We start from the raw sequence: 19716 nt of genomic DNA, 5'->3' as shown, positions 1-19716 counted from the left end.
TCCATGGACCGGGTACTTCATGGCTTTACCAATTGCAACAATCTCTGTCTAATCCTCTCTTTCACCAAGACATTTGTTCTGACACTCTACACCTCTTCTGTATCATCTTACTGCCCTCACTGTCCATGCTACAGCCCAGCTCTTCTCTTTCCCAAGTGTCTGTTCTGCTCTTGTTTCTAATGACCTCTTTACATCACATATTGGGCAAAGAAAAGAAAGGTGTCCCCACCAAATAAAGCTGGGAGCGAAGTATCAACATTAAAAACGCTCAGTGTCTCTCCTGATACAGAGGAACCGAGGCTTCACTTGGTAACCACCATCAAGACAGACTACCAGATCTTTCGCTCCTTGATAAGGTAATGTAAAGAATGGGAAAACATGAAAATAAAATGTACAAGCTGGGTTGCAGAGCATCTCTATGCAGCATATACAGAACAATGCAATGTGTATGGTTACAGAGATGGGCGTGCGTTGAAATGTGTGTCCAAACACCTTACTCTGCAAATGATTTTACCCTCTCATTCTGGTTCTCTCAGTTCTTCTATTGCTTGCCCTACTCACTTTCCCGGATTATCTCTCTCATCAGACTCTTAAACTGTCTTTTACTGTCTATTCTTTATGTCTGCTGTCTGACGCCACCGGCCTCTTCGCGCTCCATGTTCTCCTTCCTCTCATGCTCTCTACTTGTTGACCCACCACTGTTGTGATTCTGCCCTGAATTTGGGAGGGCAAAGCTGTAGGGCAAATGCCCGGTTACACTTGCACACTCACTTGGGCCACCCTTCTCCAGTGGAGACAGTAAACAGAGTCAGCAGAGCCCAAAGGACATTGTCGTAGTGGAATTCATACTTCTTCCATTGCCTCGCTTGAGCCCGCACGTCATCATTTTCGTAGTTCAAGTACTCTCCCCTGGACAGAGTAGGAACAATTAGGTCATTAGACATTACAGTTTCCAGGTCATAGTCTCTGACCCCTCCACCAGTACCTGCAATCCTTCTCTAGGTCCTTGGACTCATCCGTGCAGTAAAAGAACCTGCCCTTGAAGAGCTGAACCGCGATGACGGCGAAGATGAACATGAAGAGCATGTAAACGATGAGAATGTTCAACACGTTCTTCAAAGAATTCACCACGCAGTCAAATACCGCCTGGCAAATGGAGAATACCAGTCAGACACGGGCTGGCGCTGAAGTGTGGCTTGAAGGGATCAAATGGCGAATAACTATGGCAGGTCAAAGATAACACCCACAGACAATACTATAAATCTGGACCCTCGGTGGCAGGTGATTACTTCACTTCTTAATAATCACTCGTATCTTCTATGTAGGACTGGGTCCATATTGGGGAGAGGTTCTGCTCCCCACGTAGGTGTAACTATGGATGAATAGACAGCTGCAAGCTCTCTGGCTGTTCATTCTTATTGATCAGCAAAGTCATGCCCCCCCTGATCATTTTGCGGCTAACCAATATTGGCGTTTTGTGCCGGGGGACTGGTGGGTTAGTATGGGGACCCATGTCATACAGAATACCAGGGGTTTAAGTTAAGTTAGATTTACTTTATAATTGTGAAACAGAGATGTGATCCTCCTATCCAGGTGCGTTTTACCTCCACTGACTAATATATTCCTCAGGGAAAACATTCACGGTGAGATGTTATTACAATATTAAACACTTTTCAGCGAGTATAGTGTCCTGACACTTGTCATGCACCATAACCATAACCTATATACATCTAAGTAGAGGAGTTCAACTTCGCATTCCAGCTGCCATATGACTCTAAGGCCAAATACAGGAGCTTGCTGATACTTGTAGTTCACAGGTTGATTCCCCCTGATGGGGAATAAGTAAATCTCTTTGACACAGGAAAATTAGTTACCCCAACTTTGGATTTTAATGTCTAACACATAAAAGGAGCCGTTACCTTGGTCATGGTAATAGTGGGGATGTTCTATAACCAGCCTATCACATTCCAGCTCTCACTAGGCTACCTGGCACCACATTGATGAAAGCTAAAATCTGATTGGTTGCTATTGGCCACAGCACCTCTGGACAAGGTCCTAAACAAAGACACAGAATAAGGCACAAAGACACGTCCAACCTTTAGCTTGGGCAGCCGCTTGATGGTCTTCAGGGGCCGCAGGACCCGTAGAACCCGCAAAGACTTAATGGTGTTCAGATCTTTCCCTTTGTTCCCTCTATAGAGGACAGACACAGGGACATTAGTCAGTACGGAGGACACACGGCGAGTGGCAGCGGGGAGGACCAACCCATCCCTGCTAGGCCTGTCTCACTCTCTTCGTGATCTGCCTCAGTATATGGAATGAATAATGGATCAGGGTTGTCTTTTTGCCAAACATGTTTCCTTATAATACAGAGAAATACATTACAAAGCGACGCGTTACAAGGAAAATGTCTCCCTGAAAGCGCTGCAGAGTCACTCGTCATTTATGTCCGACCTGTCAATGCCAAATTATACCCCATCCATAGACGAGAATGGAACAGCGCCCCCAGAGGCTGAGTTATTATTTCATGTATTATTAATATATATATAGAAACAGCTATTTCATGATGGGAGAATAATCACTTCCTGCCGTAATTAGCCGCACATCGTTATAAGTCATTTTTTATTTAAATTAGGCGCAGGCCGCTCGATTTGCTGGAAGGTTTCTCATGTGATGTCGCTGCTTAATCCATCAGTCTCCAGGGCTGTTCAATGATCAGTAAATTTACTGACAGTGTAAAGCAGATTGAGCAGTGCTGTGACCTCTTTGCTGACAAATCCACAATAACGTGTCAGCAATAAGGACTAGCTGTCAGTAATTCTTTTATAAAATGGTCATTAAAGCACTGCAGGTTTTCAAGATACTAATGATTACATTTAACGAAAACCACTCGTATCTGAATTCTAAACAACAACGTAATACATATATATAAAGCACTATAGATACCCAGCAGTAAAACTCATTTATAATGGGTGCTAATGTTTTGATATTAATTGACATGCATCTAATGTCATTAATTGATACTTTTCAGTTGTGTAATGAGCAATAGATTAGATTGTCAGCTCTTACTCACTATTAAAATCATAAAAAGTAAACACTTATCACTAAATAAGCAGCAAAAAAATGAAAAACATAAAAGGATATTACTGCTCCGAGCTGTAGGCTTACAAATCACTTTGTTACTTAATAGTCTTATGTACTAAGTAACCAAGAGAACTGCGATATCTAACAGTTATATTATAGATGGGGTCGTCCACCTTAAGACAAACTGAACGTATATATGTTGGTCATACCCTCCTTGTAACTTTCACTAAATGTATTAGTCCCTCTTCCTGGCTTCCTTCCGTGCTTTTCAGCCATGTCTTTATAAAATCATAGACAGTGGGTTATTGCCTTTGAATATAGCACAGTTCTGCTATGTACTCTCTATGGGGCACCAAGAGCTGCATTACTTTGCATCCCAGGGCAATGACAATAACCATTTCAACCTGTTCATATGAAGACGTGAATGAAAAGCACAGAAGGGAGCGCCACATATAAGGTAAGGTTTTCGGTAAAAGGTTTAGGAGGGTTATGTTCCATTGGCGTCTATGGATAATTTGCCATTATTTTATTAGATAATGAAGTTTTCTATACACAGAAGAACTCAACTCAAGTGACGATTCCCTGTATTATAAGTGTAGACGTCATTGGCTCAAGGTATATGCAGTTACAATGGCTAGAGGAGACAGCAGTCCAGGATTTAAGGATTTCCTTGAGTCAAACTCTATGCATGTGCTTCAGGTTAGGGATATCCGTAAGTCCTGGCAATGTACACTGGACAATTCGTCCCTAATAAAACTTAATTATCATCCAGAAATGTCAAACGTCACCTCATTCCTCCCGTTTTCCAGTGTTGAAGAACATCCAGTGCCTCCCTCCTCCTCCAATGCAAAACATGCGCCATCCATCATGCGTGCCCTAGCTATCCATGCAGACCTCACGTGTATAATACCATGTGCTGGATTGTTGAGTAGCTACAGAGCCCCCAATATATACTCCAGATGGTTTTACGGCCGGTTTATATATAAAAAGCCTGTCAGCTGTCACATACACTTCTGTATATAAAGACACATTTATTTTATATTATATAGTCACTACTGGCGACATCAGAGGATGAGATTACAGACATCTAAAGTGGACCCGTTACAGCATATAAAGGTAGAGATGCAATTATCGGGCACGTGCCACACGATGTTCGGCTGTACACACAACCATGCGTTACGTTAGCCAAACATCCTCTATAGTGGTTATTTGCCGCAATGTGCTGTTTTGCGGTCGTTCTAAGAGGCACTTTGCGTCCGTCACAGAGAAAAGAATCTCACCCCAATGTGTGGGGAAGAGCAGCGATTTCCCTATCTGGTTATGAAATAATGATAGTGTTCCTGTCACATACACACAGCGGAGGCTGCCATCTTGCATTAAGGGCCATCTAAGCCAACTGTGAATACGTGCTCCATTTACCTCACTTTAGAAGTCAGCGCTCTCAGAGCACATTTGCGCACTTTTTCACACCTCACCTCTGATCCTTGGGGAATGCAAGTCGCCTACTTCACAAGAGAGAGAAGCAGGATACGGGAGAGTAGGCGAGCAGGTCTACGATGGTTCCTTAGTGTAGCATTGAAAACTGGACTGATAATATAACTTACAAAGGGACTATATATTTAGACCCCCGTGGGATGAAGATGGTCTATTGTTGCTAATTGAAGTGATAGAAAATCTTAGTTCGGCCCAATTTAACAAAAAGAAAAGTTACCAGAGAAATAGAAAGAAAAATGCTCTATTTAAATAGTTAATCATTTTTTCTGAGGACAGCAACACTATTTCTGCTGCTATTATCCATGATAAATAGGCTCCCTCATTCTAAAGTCTCCTGGTGAGGGTTACTGCTGGCGAAAACTGACCATAATCATCCCAAGTAGGGAACCGGCCATAATCATCCCAAGTAGGGAACCGGCCATAATCATCCCAAGTAAGGAACCGGCAACAATCATCCCAAGTAGGGAATCCGTTACAGTCATCCCAAGTAGGGAATCCGTCACAGTCATCCCAAGTAGGGAATCCGTCACAGTCATCCCAAGTAGGGAATCCGTCACAGTCATCCCAAGTAGGGAATCCGTCACAGTCATCCCAAGTAGGGAATTGGTCATAGTCATTCCAAGTAGGGAATTGGCCATAGTCATCCCAAGTAGGGAACCAGCCATAATCATCCCAAATCAGGAACAGGCCATGATCATCCCAAGTAGGGACCCAGCCATAATAATCCCAAGTAGGGAACCGGCCATAATCATCTCAAGTAGGAAACTGCCCATTATAATCTCAAGTAGCAAAATGGCCATAATCATCACAAGTAGGGAACCGGCCATAATCATCCCAAGTAGGGAACTGGCCATAATCATCCCAAATCAGGAACCGGCCATAATCATCCCAAGTAGGGAACCGGCCACTATCATCCCAAGTAGGGAACCGGCCATTATCATGCCAAGTAGGGAACCGGCCATAATCATCACAAGTAGGGAACCAGCCATAATCATCCCAAGTAGGGAACCGGCCATAATCATCCCAAGTAGGGAACCGGCCATAATCATCTCAAGTAGGGAACCGGCCATAATCATCTCAAGTAGGGAACCGGCCATAATTATCCCAAATCAGGAACAGGCTATGATCATCCCAAGTAGGGAACCAGCCATAATCATCCCAAGTAGGGAACTGGCCATAATCATCCCAAGTAGGGAACCGGCCATAATCATCCCAAGTAGGGACTCGGCCATAATAATCCCAAGTAGGGACCCGGCCATAATCATCCCAAGCAAGGGAACTGACCATAATCATCCCAAGTAGGGAACCAGCCATAATCATCGCAAGTAGGGAACCAGCCATAATCATCCCAAGTAGGGGGAGTAGATAAAAAGGCGGAAGCCTTAAATCCTGCAAAAAGTCAAATTTTCACAGCATTTTACATCTTTTTGCCTTTAACAGATTAAATATTGAATTGATGTCTAACAAGTAACACTTCCATCTTATGCTAGAATGACACGTCCACTTTATATGAATGTAGTATGATTTGAGGGGGCTCAGATTAATATAGAATGTACAGTACACATATGTCTATTATAACAATCCCAGCACAGGTATTACAGGTCATTAGTTTGGAATGACAGGGGATGGGGTGAAGTTCAGGATAACTCTGTAAGGTACATCATGTCTCCTGCCCCTCTGTGATCTTGGTTAGGTAGTGGGATCAGTGCATGGGGTGGGGTGTTATATGCAGAGAGCATGCCCTGAGCCCTATAATATAACAATGAGTAGTGAGATTAGCCTGTGACATTTGGGGACCTTTCTGAAAATTATTGCAGAGTACAAAGATTCTGTAACCAATCAGATATTTTCTTTTATTTTTTTTCTAAACTGACTATAAAAGTGACAGAATCTGATTGATGGATATGGGTTATAGCAGCTTTTTTACTATGCGCCAGTTTTCGTAAATGTTACCCAATGTATCTGACATAGGTCTCCCATTGGCATTAGAAAGCTGGCTCTGTCCAGCCCTCTGTACACATTCTATGAGTGTGAAACGCGTCACTGTAGTCATTGGAAGTGACTGTGAACTTTGCTCTTAGAAGACTGTATCTTCATAAACTGGTGGGAACCGGGTCATAGGTCTGCTTCAAAGGGGATCTATATTACTCCCTATATCTGACCCTAACCAGCAGAACAGTTAGGGACTCTACGTAGCTGCCATCCAATCACAGGCTGTCATGAGCCAATCACAGCTTTGTGATGACACTAATTTCATTCATTATGTCTTGGTTCATATTATTAATGCTGTTTTTCTGGGATTTACATTTTTTCCCATGATTTGGACTATACTGTATGAAGACAGGTGAAGAAAAATAAGATTTAATTTCCCATTTGGACAATGAGGGGACTACGACAAGAGACTCTATATTATTATGCACGTTATGGAGAAATTGACTTCGCCTTTGCACGTCTAGCTGTACATACAGATTACTTTATTAACTGTGCAGTGGTTGCCATACAGAGAACGCACATGCACTGCACAGTTTTACATCAGCGCCATCTGCTGTTTGAAATTAGTATTTCATGTCCAACAAAGAATACGATCTTACAATATCGTAACGCAAAATTTGTTTTATTCCACGCCACCTTACTGAAGTTACATCAGGCTGAGCTGACAGATAGAAGACACCCCTGCACCTTCCTGTTCTATACCTACAGGAGAACTAGCACCAAAAACATTATAACTCCCACTTCTGGCAGAGCAGTGTCTGCCGGAAAAGCCATTATTTTGAAGCTGAATATCTCTGAAATCTGAATTCCTCAAAACCTTGACGCTATGTGATCAGGTGAGTAGACTAATTAATGGCTGCACTGAATAGTCCAAGTTAGATCGACCCCAGACCATACACGCCAGACCCCACCCCTCACTGAGCTGGGTGCTGAAGCCCCCGGGCTTGCCTCCTCCCTCCTATTGGACATCACAATACCCCCACAAGACATCAGTGGGCCCCTAACACAACTGCAGTGGACACAGCACAGTAATACTTGGCTGTGAGGCAGTGGGTAAGTGAGGAAGAGGAGGCCGATCTGCAAAAGCAACGCGCTGCTTTACCTACACGGAATTTTAAAGTCATGAGAAAATAATCTAAACAGTAAAAACTTTGTTGTATTATTGACCTTCATTTCGGGAGAGAATGCCCAGTCTGAGTACTTGGGGTCACCCGTCACCGTCACACAACTGCGTGGGCTGAGCCCCTCATCAGGAGGCACCAACGGCTCCTAGTGTATTGATAAGACTGAATATTGTAACACCCACCACTGTGCGAGGGTGATCAGTGTCCCCCCTTCCCCTGATAACTTTATCTGCAGCTGACAGCGAAACTTAAACCAGAGGTGATTGATGCTGACTCTACGTCAGGGTTGAAAATGGCGGAGGGAGGGCGGATGGAATCTTTGCAATGACTCTAGGTTGGAAGGCGTAGAGGTACAAAGATGGGGACACATACAAGGACTCTCTCCCTGTATGCACAAAAAAATAAAAAAAAGAGAGATTTGGATTTACCCAGCAAAACTCCTAGAGAGGGAAAGAGAGAATCCAGCAAACAGGAAGACAAGGAGAGAGCGTACCATCAGTGACATAGAGACAACAATCCCACAATGCAATGACACAACTAAAGCACACAGCCTCGCGCCCATATCACACGGAAAACTCTACCCACAGCCTCCATACATTCTACGCAACACCGATTCCCATAACTTTATTCTTAATAAATCAGTGTAACATGCAATTATGTAACAGTAACACAAGGAGCATAGTGACTCATGTGACTGGGTGCATCGTGGGTCCATTAGCTGGTGGGACTGTGACTGCAGGGAGGGTGACCAGGTCAGAGGGATGAGCCAGGTGAGGCTAGGGGGAGGGGCTACTCCCTGCAGTCAGGTGAGAGGTTTGCTAGTGTTCTGTTGTTCAGCACATGTCCTATAGGGGGCAGCGTGGAGTGATGTGATGAGGAATCGCAGTGTCTTTGTGCCATGCAGTGAGACATGTAACATGGGGTTTATCCCTGAATATATATGTGTATGTATCTGGGCCTCCTGTTCCCTTGTCTCCTAAACCATATACTGAGCAATTTTGTAAGGACACATATATAAACGTCATATTGCTTCATATACAGCGTAGTGACGAAAACACAAAACAACAAAAAAAAAAAACACTTATTGGGAAATGTAATGATTCATCATTTACCCAAATTGTCGACTTTCTGACACGGGATTTAAAGCGGCAATTTGTTTAAAGGGGAAACCAGCTTAAACCAAATCATGTTCATTATATTTCCCCCACCTAGTCTCAAATGGCTGATAACTGCGAACAGTAGCTGTACTTCAATTTGGTCCTTCAATGTCCTAATATTCCAGATGAAACAAAGGGTACTTACGAGAAGGCGAACGCCACCAGTGCTCCGCTGACAACAATGAAATCCAGAATGTTCCACAGATCCCGGAAATAGGCGCCGGAATGTAGGAGCAGACCCAGGTCAATCATCTGCAGGAACAAAGATTTCATCCCATTATGCTGTAACCGCCTGACGAACACGGGAAAGCGGAGATACAAAAACTACGCCATTGTGAGAGATGCGCTATAGCCCCTGACATCAGACAGGCGCTTCCATTACGATAATTAGCAACAGACTCAACAAATCTTAATGAATTTAAAATCTAAGCGAAAACGTCATCAGAATTATTTTATTTTAATTACTTTTAGGATTAACATTTTAGTGACATTATTTATCTAAAGGGACCGTAACATGACAATATTCTCATTGCGATTGTGACAAGGCTCAACCAGTAAGATGGCTCAACCAGTAAGATGCCTCAACCAGTAAGATGCTCGTTACTTCTTGAACCAGTTCAAAATCCGATCTGAGACGTCTGATGTATTTGCGGCTACGGGCAAGGATATCGGACTCGTAGGTTGAAATTGGCAGCTCTGTTCACGTCAGAAGGTGGCTATGTACTGTTCTGCAAGTGTCTAAATAAAGAGAAGCCCCATCTGGCCAGCAGATGACCAGTTGGTCAGTCCAGGACATACTGTAGATGTATGTTACAGCTCTGTGTGGGCAGATATAGGGGCTTATGTCTCTTACCTTATTTTTCTGTTCTGTGTCTCCCACCCACAGCAATGCTGTCAGTTGCGCTATATGTAAGTCATGTAGTGCCCGGCTGTGCGATATAGCAATACTGTCAGTTGCGCTATATGTAAGTAATGTAGTGCCCGGCTGTGCCATATAGCAATGCTGTCAGTTGCGCTATATGTAAGTAATGCAGTGCCCGGCTGTGCGATATAGCAATACTGTCAGTTGCCTATATGTAAGTCATGTAGTGCCCGGCTGTGCCATATAGCAATGCTGTCAGTTGCACTATCTGTAAGTCATGTAGTGCCCGGCTGTGCCATATAGCAATGCTGTCAGATACGCTATCTGTAAGTCATGTAGTGCCCGGCTGTGCCATATAGCAATGCTGTCAGTTACGCTATCTGTAAGTCATGTAGTGCCCGGCTGTGCCATATAGCAATACTGTCAGTTGCGCTATATGTAAGTAATGTAGTGCCCGGCTGTGCCATATAGCAATGCTGTCAGTTGCGCTATATGTAAGACATGGAGTGCCCGGCTGTGCCATATAGCAATGCTGTCAGTTGCGCTATATGTAAGTAATGTAGTGCCCGGCTGTGCCATATAGAAATGCTGTCAGTTGCGCTATATGTAAGACATGTAGTGCCCGGCTGTGCCATATAGCAATGCTGTCAGTTGCGCTATCTGTAAGTCATGTAGTGCCCGGCTGTGCCATATAGCAATGCTGTCAGTTACGCTATCTGTAAGTCATGTAGTGCCCGGCTGTGCCATATAGCAATGCTGTCAGTTACGCTATCTGTAAGTCATGTAGTGCCCGGCTGTGCCATATAGCAATACTGTCAGTTGCGCTATCTGTAAGACATGTAGTGCCCGGCTGTGCCATATAGCAATGCTGTCAGTTACGCTATCTGTAAGTCATGTAGTGCCCGGCTGTGCCATATAGCAATACTGTCAGTTACACTATCTGTAAGTCATGTAGTGCCCGGCTGTGCCATATAGCAATGCTGTCAGTTACGCTATATGTAAGTAATGTAGTGCCCGGCTGTGCCATATAGCAATGCTGTCAGTTACGCTATATGTAAGTCATGTAGTGCCCGGCTGTGCCATATAGCAATGCTGTCAGTTGCGCTATATGTAAGACATGTAGTGCCCGGCTGTGCCATATAGCAATACTGTCAGTTACTCTATCTGTAAGACATGTAGTGCCCGGCTGTGCCATATAGCAATACTGTCAGTTACGCTATCTGTAAGTCATGTAGTGCCCGGCTGTGCGATATAGCAATACTGTCAGTTACGCTATATGTAAGTAATGTAGTGCCCGGCTGTACCATATAGCAATGCTGTCAGTTACGCTATCTGTAAGTCATGTAATGCCCGGCTGTGCCATATAGCAATGCTGTCTGTTACGCTATCTGTAAGTCATGTAGTGCCCGGCTGTGCCATATAGCAATACTGTCAGTTACGCTATCTGTAAGTCATGTAGTGCCCGGCTGTGCCATATAGCAATGCTGTCAGTTGCGCTATCTGTAAGACATGTAGTGCCCGGCTGTGCCATATAGCAATGCTGTCAGTTGCGCTATCTGTAAGACATGTAGTGCCCGGCTGTACCATATAGCAATGCTGTCAGTTACGCTATCTGTAAGTCAAGTAGTGCCCGGCTGTGCCATATAGCAATACTGTCAGTTACGCTATATGTAAGTAATGTAGTGCCCGGCTGTACCATATAGCAATGCTGTCAGTTACGCTATCTGTAAGTCATGTAATGCCCGGCTGTGCCATATAGCAATGCTGTCAGTTACGCTATCTGTAAGTCATGCAGTGCCCGGCTGTGCCATATAGCAATACTGTCAGTTACGCTATCTGTAAGTCATGTAGTGCCCGGCTGTGCCATATAGCAATGCTGTCAGTTGCGCTATATGTAAGACATGTAGTGCCCGGCTGTGCCATATAGCAATGCTGTCAGTTGCGCTATCTGTAAGACATGTAGTGCCCGGCTGTACCATATAGCAATGCTGTCAGTTACGCTATCTGTAAGACATGTAGTGCCCGGCTGTGCCATATAGCAATGCTGTCAGTTACGCTATCTGTAAGTCATGTAGTGCCCGGCTGTGCCATATAGCAATACTGTCAGTTACGCTATCTGTAAGACTTGTAGTGCCCAGCTGTGCCATATAGCAATGCTGTCAGTTACACTATCTGTAAGTCATGTAGTGCCCGGCTGTGCCATATAGCAATGCTGTCAGTTACGCTATCTGTAAGTCATGTAGTGCCCGGCTGTGCCATATAGCAATGCTGTCAGTTGCGCTATATGTAAGACATGTAGTGCCCGGCTGTGCCATATAGCAATGCTGTCAGTTGCGCTATATGTAAGTCATGTAGTGCCCGGCTGTGCCATATAGCAATACTGTCAGTTACGCTATCTGTAAGACATGTAGTGCCCGGCTGTGCCATATAGCAATGCTGTCAGTTGCGCTATATGTAAGTAATGTAGTGCCCGGCTGTGCCATGTAGCAATACTGTGAGTTACGCTATCTGTAAGACATGTAGTGCCCGGCTGTGCCATGTAGCAATGCTGTCAGTTACACTATCTGTAAGACATGTAGTGCCCAGCTGTGCCATATAGCAATGCTGTCAGTTACGCTATCTGTAAGACATGTAGTGCCCGGCTGTGCCATATAGCAATGCTGTCAGTTAAGCTATCTGTAAGTCATGTAGTGCCCGGCTGTGCCATATAGCAATGCTGTCAGTTGCGCTATATGTAAGTAATGTAGTGCCCGGCTGCGCCATATAGCAATACTGTCAGTTACGCTATCTGTAAGTCATGTAGTGCCCGGCTGTGCCATATAGCAATACTGTCAGTTACACTATATGTAAGTCATGTAGTGCCCGGCTGTGCCATATAGCAATACTGTCAGTTGCGCTATATGTAAGACATGTAGTGCCCGGCTGTGCCATATAGCAATGCTGTCAGTTGCGCTATATGTAAGTAATGCAGTGCCCGGCTGTGCCATATAGCAATTCTGTCAGTTGCGCTATATGTAAGTCATGTAGTGCCCGGCTGTGCCATATAGCAATGCTGTCAGTTACGCTATCTGTAAGTCATGTAGTGCCCGGCTGTGCCATATAGCAATGCTGTCAGTTGCGCTATATGTAAGTAATGTAGTGCCCGGCTGTGCCATATAGCAATACTGTCAGTTACGCTATCTGTAAGTCATGTAGTGCCCGGCTGTGCCATATAGCAATACTGTCAGTTACACTATATGTAAGTCATGTAGTGCCCGGCTGTGCCATGTAGCAATACTGTCAGTTGCGCTATATGTAAGTCATGTAGTGCCCGGCTGTGCCATGTAGCAATACTGTCAGTTGCGCTATATGTAAGACATGTAGTGCCCGGCTGTGCCATATAGCAATGCTGTCAGTTGCGCTATCTGTAAGTCATGTAGTGCCCGGCTGTGCCACATAGCAATGCTGTCAGTTACGCTATATGTAAGTAATGCAGTGCCCGGCTGTGCCATATAGCAATTCTGTCAGTTGCGCTATATGTAAGTCATGTAGTGCCCGGCTGTGCCATATAGCAATGCTGTCAGTTACGCTATCTGTAAGTCATGTAGTGCCCGGCTGTGCCATATAGCAATGCTGTCAGTTGCGCTATATGTAAGTAATGTAGTGCCCGGCTGTGCCATATAGCAATACTGTCAGTTACGCTATCTGTAAGTCATGTAGTGCCCGGCTGTGCCATATAGCAATACTGTCAGTTACACTATATGTAAGTCATGTAGTGCCCGGCTGTGCCGTGTAGCAATACTGTCAGTTGCGCTATATGTAAGTCATGTAGTGCCCGGCTGTGCCATGTAGCAATACTGTCAGTTGCGCTATATGTAAGACATGTAGTGCCCGGCTGTGCCATATAGCAATGCTGTCAGTTGCGCTATCTGTAAGTCATGTAGTGCCCGGCTGTGCCATATAGCAATACTGTCAGTTACGCTATCTGTAAGTCATGTAGTGCCCGGCTGTGCCATATAGCAATGCTGTCAGTTACGCTATATGTAAGACATGTAGTGCCCGGCTGTGCCATATAGCAATACTGTCAGTTACGCTATCTGTAAGTCATGTAGTGCCCGGCTGTGCCATATAGCAATGCTGTCAGTTACGCTATATGTAAGTCATGTAGTGCCCGGCTGTGCCATATAGCAATGCTGTCAGTTGCGCTATCTGTAAGTCATGTAGTGCCCGGCTGTGCCATATAGCAATGCTATCAGTTCGCTATCTGTAAGTCAAGTAGTGCCCGGCTGTGCCATGTAGCAATGCTGTCAGTTACGCTATATGTAAGTCATGTAGTGCCCGGCTGTGCCATATAGCAATACTGTCAGTTACACTATCTGTAAGTCATGTAGTGCCCGGCTGTGCCATATAGCAATACTGTCAGTTGCGCTATCTGTAAGTCATGTAGTGCCCGGCTGTGCCATATAGCAATGCTGTCAGTTACGCTATCTGTAAGTCATGTAGTGCCCGGCTGTGCCATATAGCAATACTGTCAGTTACACTATCTGTAAGTCATGTAGTGCCCGGCTGTGCCATATAGCAATACTGTCAGTTGCGCTATATGTAAGTAATGTAGTGCCCGGCTGTGCCATATAGCAATACTGTCAGTTGCGCTATATGTAAGACATGTAGTGCCCGGCTGTGCCATATAGCAATGCTGTCAGTTGCGCTATATGTAAGTCATGTAGTGCCCAGCTGTGCCATATAGCAATACTGTCAGTTGCGCTATATGTAAGTAATGCAGTGCCCGGCTGTGCCATATAGCAATGCTGTCAGTTGCGCTATCTGTAAGTCATGTAGTGCCCGGCTATGCCATGCAGCAATGCTGTCAGTTGCGCTATATGTAAGTCATGTAGTGCCCGGCTGTGCCATATAGCAATGCTGTCAGTTACGCTATCTGTAAGTCATGTAGTGCCCGGCTGTGCCATATAGCAATGCTGACAGTTGCGCTATCTGTAAGTCATGTAGTGCCCGGCTGTGCCATGTAGCAATGCTGTCAGTTGCGCTATCTGTAAGTCATGTAGTGCCCGGCTGTGCCATATAGCAATACTGTCAGTTACGCTATCTGTAAGTCATGTAGTGCCCAGCTGTGCCATATAGCAATACTGTCAATTACGCTATCTGTAAGACATGTAGTGCCCGGCTGTGCCATATAGCAATACTGTCAGTTACGCTATCTGTAAGTCATGTTGTGCCCGGCTGTGCCATGTAGCAATGCTGTCAGTTACGCTATCTGTAAGTCATGTAGTGCCCGGCTGTGCCATATAGCAATACTGTCAGTTGCGCTATATGTAAGTAATGTAGTGCCCGGCTGTGCCATATAGCAATACTGTCAGTTGCGCTATATGTAAGACATGTAGTGCCCGTCTGTGCCATATAGCAATGCTGTCAGTTACGCTATCTGTAAGTCATGTAGTGCCCGGCTGTGCCATAGAGCAATGCTGTCAGTTGCGCTATATGTAAGTCATGTAGTGCCCGGCTGTGCCATATAGCAATGCTGTCAGTTGCGCTATCTGTAAGTAATGCAGTGCCCGGCTGTGCCATATAGCAATGCTGTCAGTTGCGCTATCTGTAAGTCATGTAGTGCCCGGCTGTGCCATGTAGCAATGCTGTCAGTTGTGCTATATGTAAGTCATGTAGTGCCCGGCTGTGCCATATAGCAATGCTGTCAGTTACGCTATCTGTAAGTCATGTAGTGCCCGGCTGTGCCATATAGCAATGCTGTCAGTTGCGCTATCTGTAAGTCATGTAGTGCCCGGCTGTGCCATGTAGCAATGCTGTCAGTTGCGCTATCTGTAAGTCATGTAGTGCCCGGCTGTGCCATATAGCAATACTGTCAGTTACGCTATCTGTAAGTCATGTAGTGCCCAGCTGTGCCATACAGCAATACTGTCAGTTACGCTATCTGTAAGACATGTAGTGCCTGGCTGTGCCATATAGCAATACTGTCAGTTACGCTATCTGTAAGTCATGTAGTGCCCGGCTGTGCCATGTAGCAATGCTGTCAGTTACGCTATCTTTAAGTCATGTAGTGCCCGGCTGTGCCCTTTAGCAATGCTGTCAGTTCGCTATCTGTAAGACATGTAGTGCCCGGCTGTGCCATATAGCAATGCTGTCAGTTACGCTATCTGTAAGACATGTAGTGCCCGGCTGTGCCATATAGCAATGTTGTCAGTTACGCTATCTGTAAGACATGTAGTGCCCGGCTGTGCCATATAGCAATGCTGTCAGTTGCGCTATATGTAAGACATGTAGTGCCCGGCTGTGCCATGTAGCAATGCTGTCAGTTACGCTATCTTTAAGTCATGTAGTGCCCGGCTGTGCCCTTTAGCAATGCTGTCAGTTCGCTATCTGTAAGACATGTAGTGCCCGGCTGTGCCCTTTAGCAATGCTGTCAGTTCGCTATCTGTAAGACATGTAGTGCCCGGCTGTGCCATATAGCAATGCTGTCAGTTACGCTATCTGTAAGACATGTAGTGCCCGGCTGTGCCCTTTAGCAATGCTGTCAGTTGCGCTATCTGTAAGACATGTAGTGCCCGGCTGTGCCATATAGCAATGCTGTCAGTTACGCTATCTGTAAGACATGTAGTGCCCGGCTGTGCCATATAGCAATGCTGTCAGTTACGCTATCTGTAAGACATGTAGTGCCCGGCTGTGCCACATAGCAATGCTGTCAGTTGCGCTATATGTAAGACATGTAGTGCCCGGCTGTGCCATATAGCAATGCTGTCAGTTACGCTATCTGTAAGACATGTAGTGCCTGGCTGTGCCATATAGCAATGCTGTCAGTTACGCTATCTGTAAGACATGTAGTGCCCGGCTGTGCCACATAGCAATGCTGTCAGTTGCGCTATCTGTAAGACATGTAGTGCCCGGCTGTGCCATATAGCAATGCTGTCAGTTACGCTATCTGTAAGACATGTAGTGCCCGGCTGTGCCATATAGCAATGCTGTCAGTTACGCTATCTGTAAGACATGTAGTGCCCGGCTGTGCCACATAGCAATGCTGTCAGTTGCGCTATATGTAAGACATGTAGTGCCCGGCTGTGCCATATAGCAATGCTGTCAGTTACGCTATCTGTAAGACATGTAGTGCCCGGCTGTGCCATATAGCAATACTGTCAGTTGCGCTATATGTAAGACATGTAGTGCCCAGCTGTGCCATATAGCAATACTGTCAGTTACGCTATCTGCAAGACATGTAGTGCCCGGCTGTGCCATATAGCAATACTGTCAGTTACGCTATCTGTAAGTCATGTAGTGCCCGGCTGTGCCATATAGCAATGCTGTCAGTTGCGCTATATGTAAGACATGTAGTGCCCAGCTGTGCCATATAGCAATACTGTCAGTTGCGCTATATGTAAGACATGTAGTGCCCAGCTGTGCCATATAGCAATACTGTCAGTTACGCTATCTGCAAGACATGTAGTGCCCGGCTGTGCCATATAGCAATACTGTCAGTTACGCTATCTGTAAGTCATGTAGTGCCCGGCTGTGCCATATAGCAATACTGTCAGTTACACTATCTGTAAGTCATGTAGTGCCCGGCTGTGCCATATAGCAATGCTGTCAGTTACGCTATCTGTAAGTCATGTAGTGCCCGGCTGTGCCACATAGCAATGCTGTCAGTTGCGCTATATGTAAGACATGTAGTGCCCGGCTGTGCCATATAGCAATGCTGTCAGTTACGCTATCTGTAAGACATGTAGTGCCCGGCTGTGCCATATAGCAATACTGTCAGTTGCGCTATATGTAAGACATGTAGTGCCCAGCTGTGCCATATAGCAATACTGTCAGTTACGCTATCTGCAAGACATGTAGTGCCCGGCTGTGCCATATAGCAATACTGTCAGTTACGCTATCTGTAAGTCATGTAGTGCCCGGCTGTGCCATATAGCAATACTGTCAGTTACACTATCTGTAAGTCATGTAGTGCCCGGCTGTGCCATATAGCAATGCTGTCAGTTACGCTATCTGTAAGACATGTAGTGCCCGGCTGTGCCACATAGCAATGCTGTCAGTTACGCTATCTGTAAGTCATGTAGTGCCCGGCTGTGCCATATAGCAATGCTGTCAGTTACGCTATCTGTAAGTCATGTAGTGCCCGGCTGTGCCACATAGCAATGCTGTCAGTTACGCTATCTGTAAGTCATGTAGTGCCCGGCTGTGCCATATAGCAATGCTGTCAGTTACGCTATCTGTAAGTCATGTAGTGCCCGGCTGTGCCATATAGCAATGCTGTCAGTTACGCTATCTGTAAGACATGTAGTGCCCGGCTGTGCCACATAGCAATGCTGTCAGTTACGCTATCTGTAAGTCATGTAGTGCCCGGCTGTGCCATATAGCAATGCTGTCAGTTACGCTATCTGTAAGTCATGTAGTGCCCGGCTGTGCCATATAGCAATGCTGTCAGTTACGCTATCTGTAAGTCATGTAGTGCCCGGCTGTGCCATATAGCAATGCTGTCAGTTACGCTATCTGTAAGTCATGTAGTGCCCGGCTGTGCCACATAGCAATGCTGTCAGTTACGCTATCTGTAAGACATGTAGTGCCCGGCTGTGCCCTTTAGCAATGCTGTCAGTTACGCTATCTGTAAGACATGTAGTGCCCGGCTGTGCCCTTTAGCAATGCTGTCAGTTCGCTATCTGTAAGACATGTAGTGCCCGGCTGTGCCATGTAGCAATGCTGTCAGTTACGCTATCTGTAAGTCATGTAGTGCCCGGCTGTGCCACATAGCAATGCTGTCAGTTACGCTATCTGTAAGTCATGTAGTGCCCGGCTGTGCCACATAGCAATGCTGTCAGTTACGCTATCTGTAAGTCATGTAGTGCCCGGCTGTGCCATATAGCAATACTGTCAGTTACGCTATCTGTAAGTCATGTAGTGCCCGGCTGTGCCACATAGCAATGCTGTCAGTTACGCTATCTGTAAGTCATGTAGTGCCCGGCTGTGCCATATAGCAATGCTGTCAGTTGCGCTATCTGTAAGACACTGAGTATTATTTGAGGAAGTTTCCGTATTTTAATTAGCAAATGTGTAGAGTAACAGATGCTCAGACGTGCCGAGGATTTAATTACTTTTATAGAAAAGCGAGCACATAACAAAAGTTAATTAAGTTATGTAGTGAGAGTTTTAAGAAAGCAGAGCTGCTCTTTTTAGAAATCGGTAGGAAAAAAGAAATCTAATTTATCCTAAAGAGTAATAAATACGGGCCAGGGTCAGTCCTGGGTTTATCCACTGACTGGCGGATTGGGGAGGGGGAGATGTAATTCTGACACCTAAGGAGACAAGTGATGCGGATAACAGAGGAAATGAAACACGTCAGGGTGTCAGACTATACAATTACTAAAGGGGGATTGTGCCTTAGATTTATTTAGCTGGCTTATATACACCCTCATGCAACTTTTACAAGGTACATTACTCTGCTACTTTGATTCCTCCTGTTCTTTTCAGCAATGTATTGCCATCATCAGGCAGACCTGTGCATTTCCATCACTTTAGAGCAGTGGTTCTCAAACTCGGTCCTCAGGACCCCACACAGTCCACGTTTTGCAAATCACCCAGCAGGTGCACAGGTGTAATCATTACTCACTGACACATTTTAAAAGAGCCACAGATGGAGCTAATTATTTCACTTGATTCAGTGTGGTGACCTGGAAAACATGCACTGTTTGGGGGGTCCTGAGGTCCGAGTTTGAGAACCTGTGCTCTAGGGTATCACACAGCTCCACCCAAAAGGCTTGTGCACCTATTTACTGACATTATATTTATTACATTGCCAATTCATTTTTATATATAAAGCTCATATCTACCACTATACTTTTATAATGTTAAAATGACTATTCCATACATCTACCATTATTAGTCACGGATAGCCAAAGATAATAGTAACTGGGGGTATAATACATATAGCGGTACACTGTACAGAGCTACACAATGTGTCAGAGCATTATAAGCAGGAGGATAATAATAACTGTGTGTATAA

The 19716-nt window shown here is 45.2% G+C and overlaps 1 protein-coding gene across 1 annotated transcript in view; it reads right to left on the bottom strand.

Annotated features, from left to right (window-relative positions):
- Positions 1–19716, bottom strand: part of CACNA1B (calcium voltage-gated channel subunit alpha1 B) — a 364867-nt gene that overhangs the window by 65696 nt on the left and 279455 nt on the right. The window contains exons 26-29 of the mRNA XM_088460941.1: positions 8997–9103; positions 2097–2193; positions 986–1146; positions 772–909 (exon numbers count right to left, since the gene is read on the bottom strand). Coding sequence (XP_088317067.1) covers positions 772–909; positions 986–1146; positions 2097–2193; positions 8997–9103 — 503 coding nt within the window. The remainder of the gene's footprint in view (positions 1–771; positions 910–985; positions 1147–2096; positions 2194–8996; positions 9104–19716) is intronic.

This window comes from Taudactylus pleione, unplaced genomic scaffold, assembly GCF_031769625.1.
Source record: "Taudactylus pleione unplaced genomic scaffold, aTauple2 ptg000996l, whole genome shotgun sequence".
NCBI classification, from domain to species: domain Eukaryota; kingdom Metazoa; phylum Chordata; class Amphibia; order Anura; family Myobatrachidae; genus Taudactylus; species Taudactylus pleione.
Note: the sequence above shows the minus strand (reverse complement) of the source record. Positions and strands in the feature narration are given on the sequence as shown.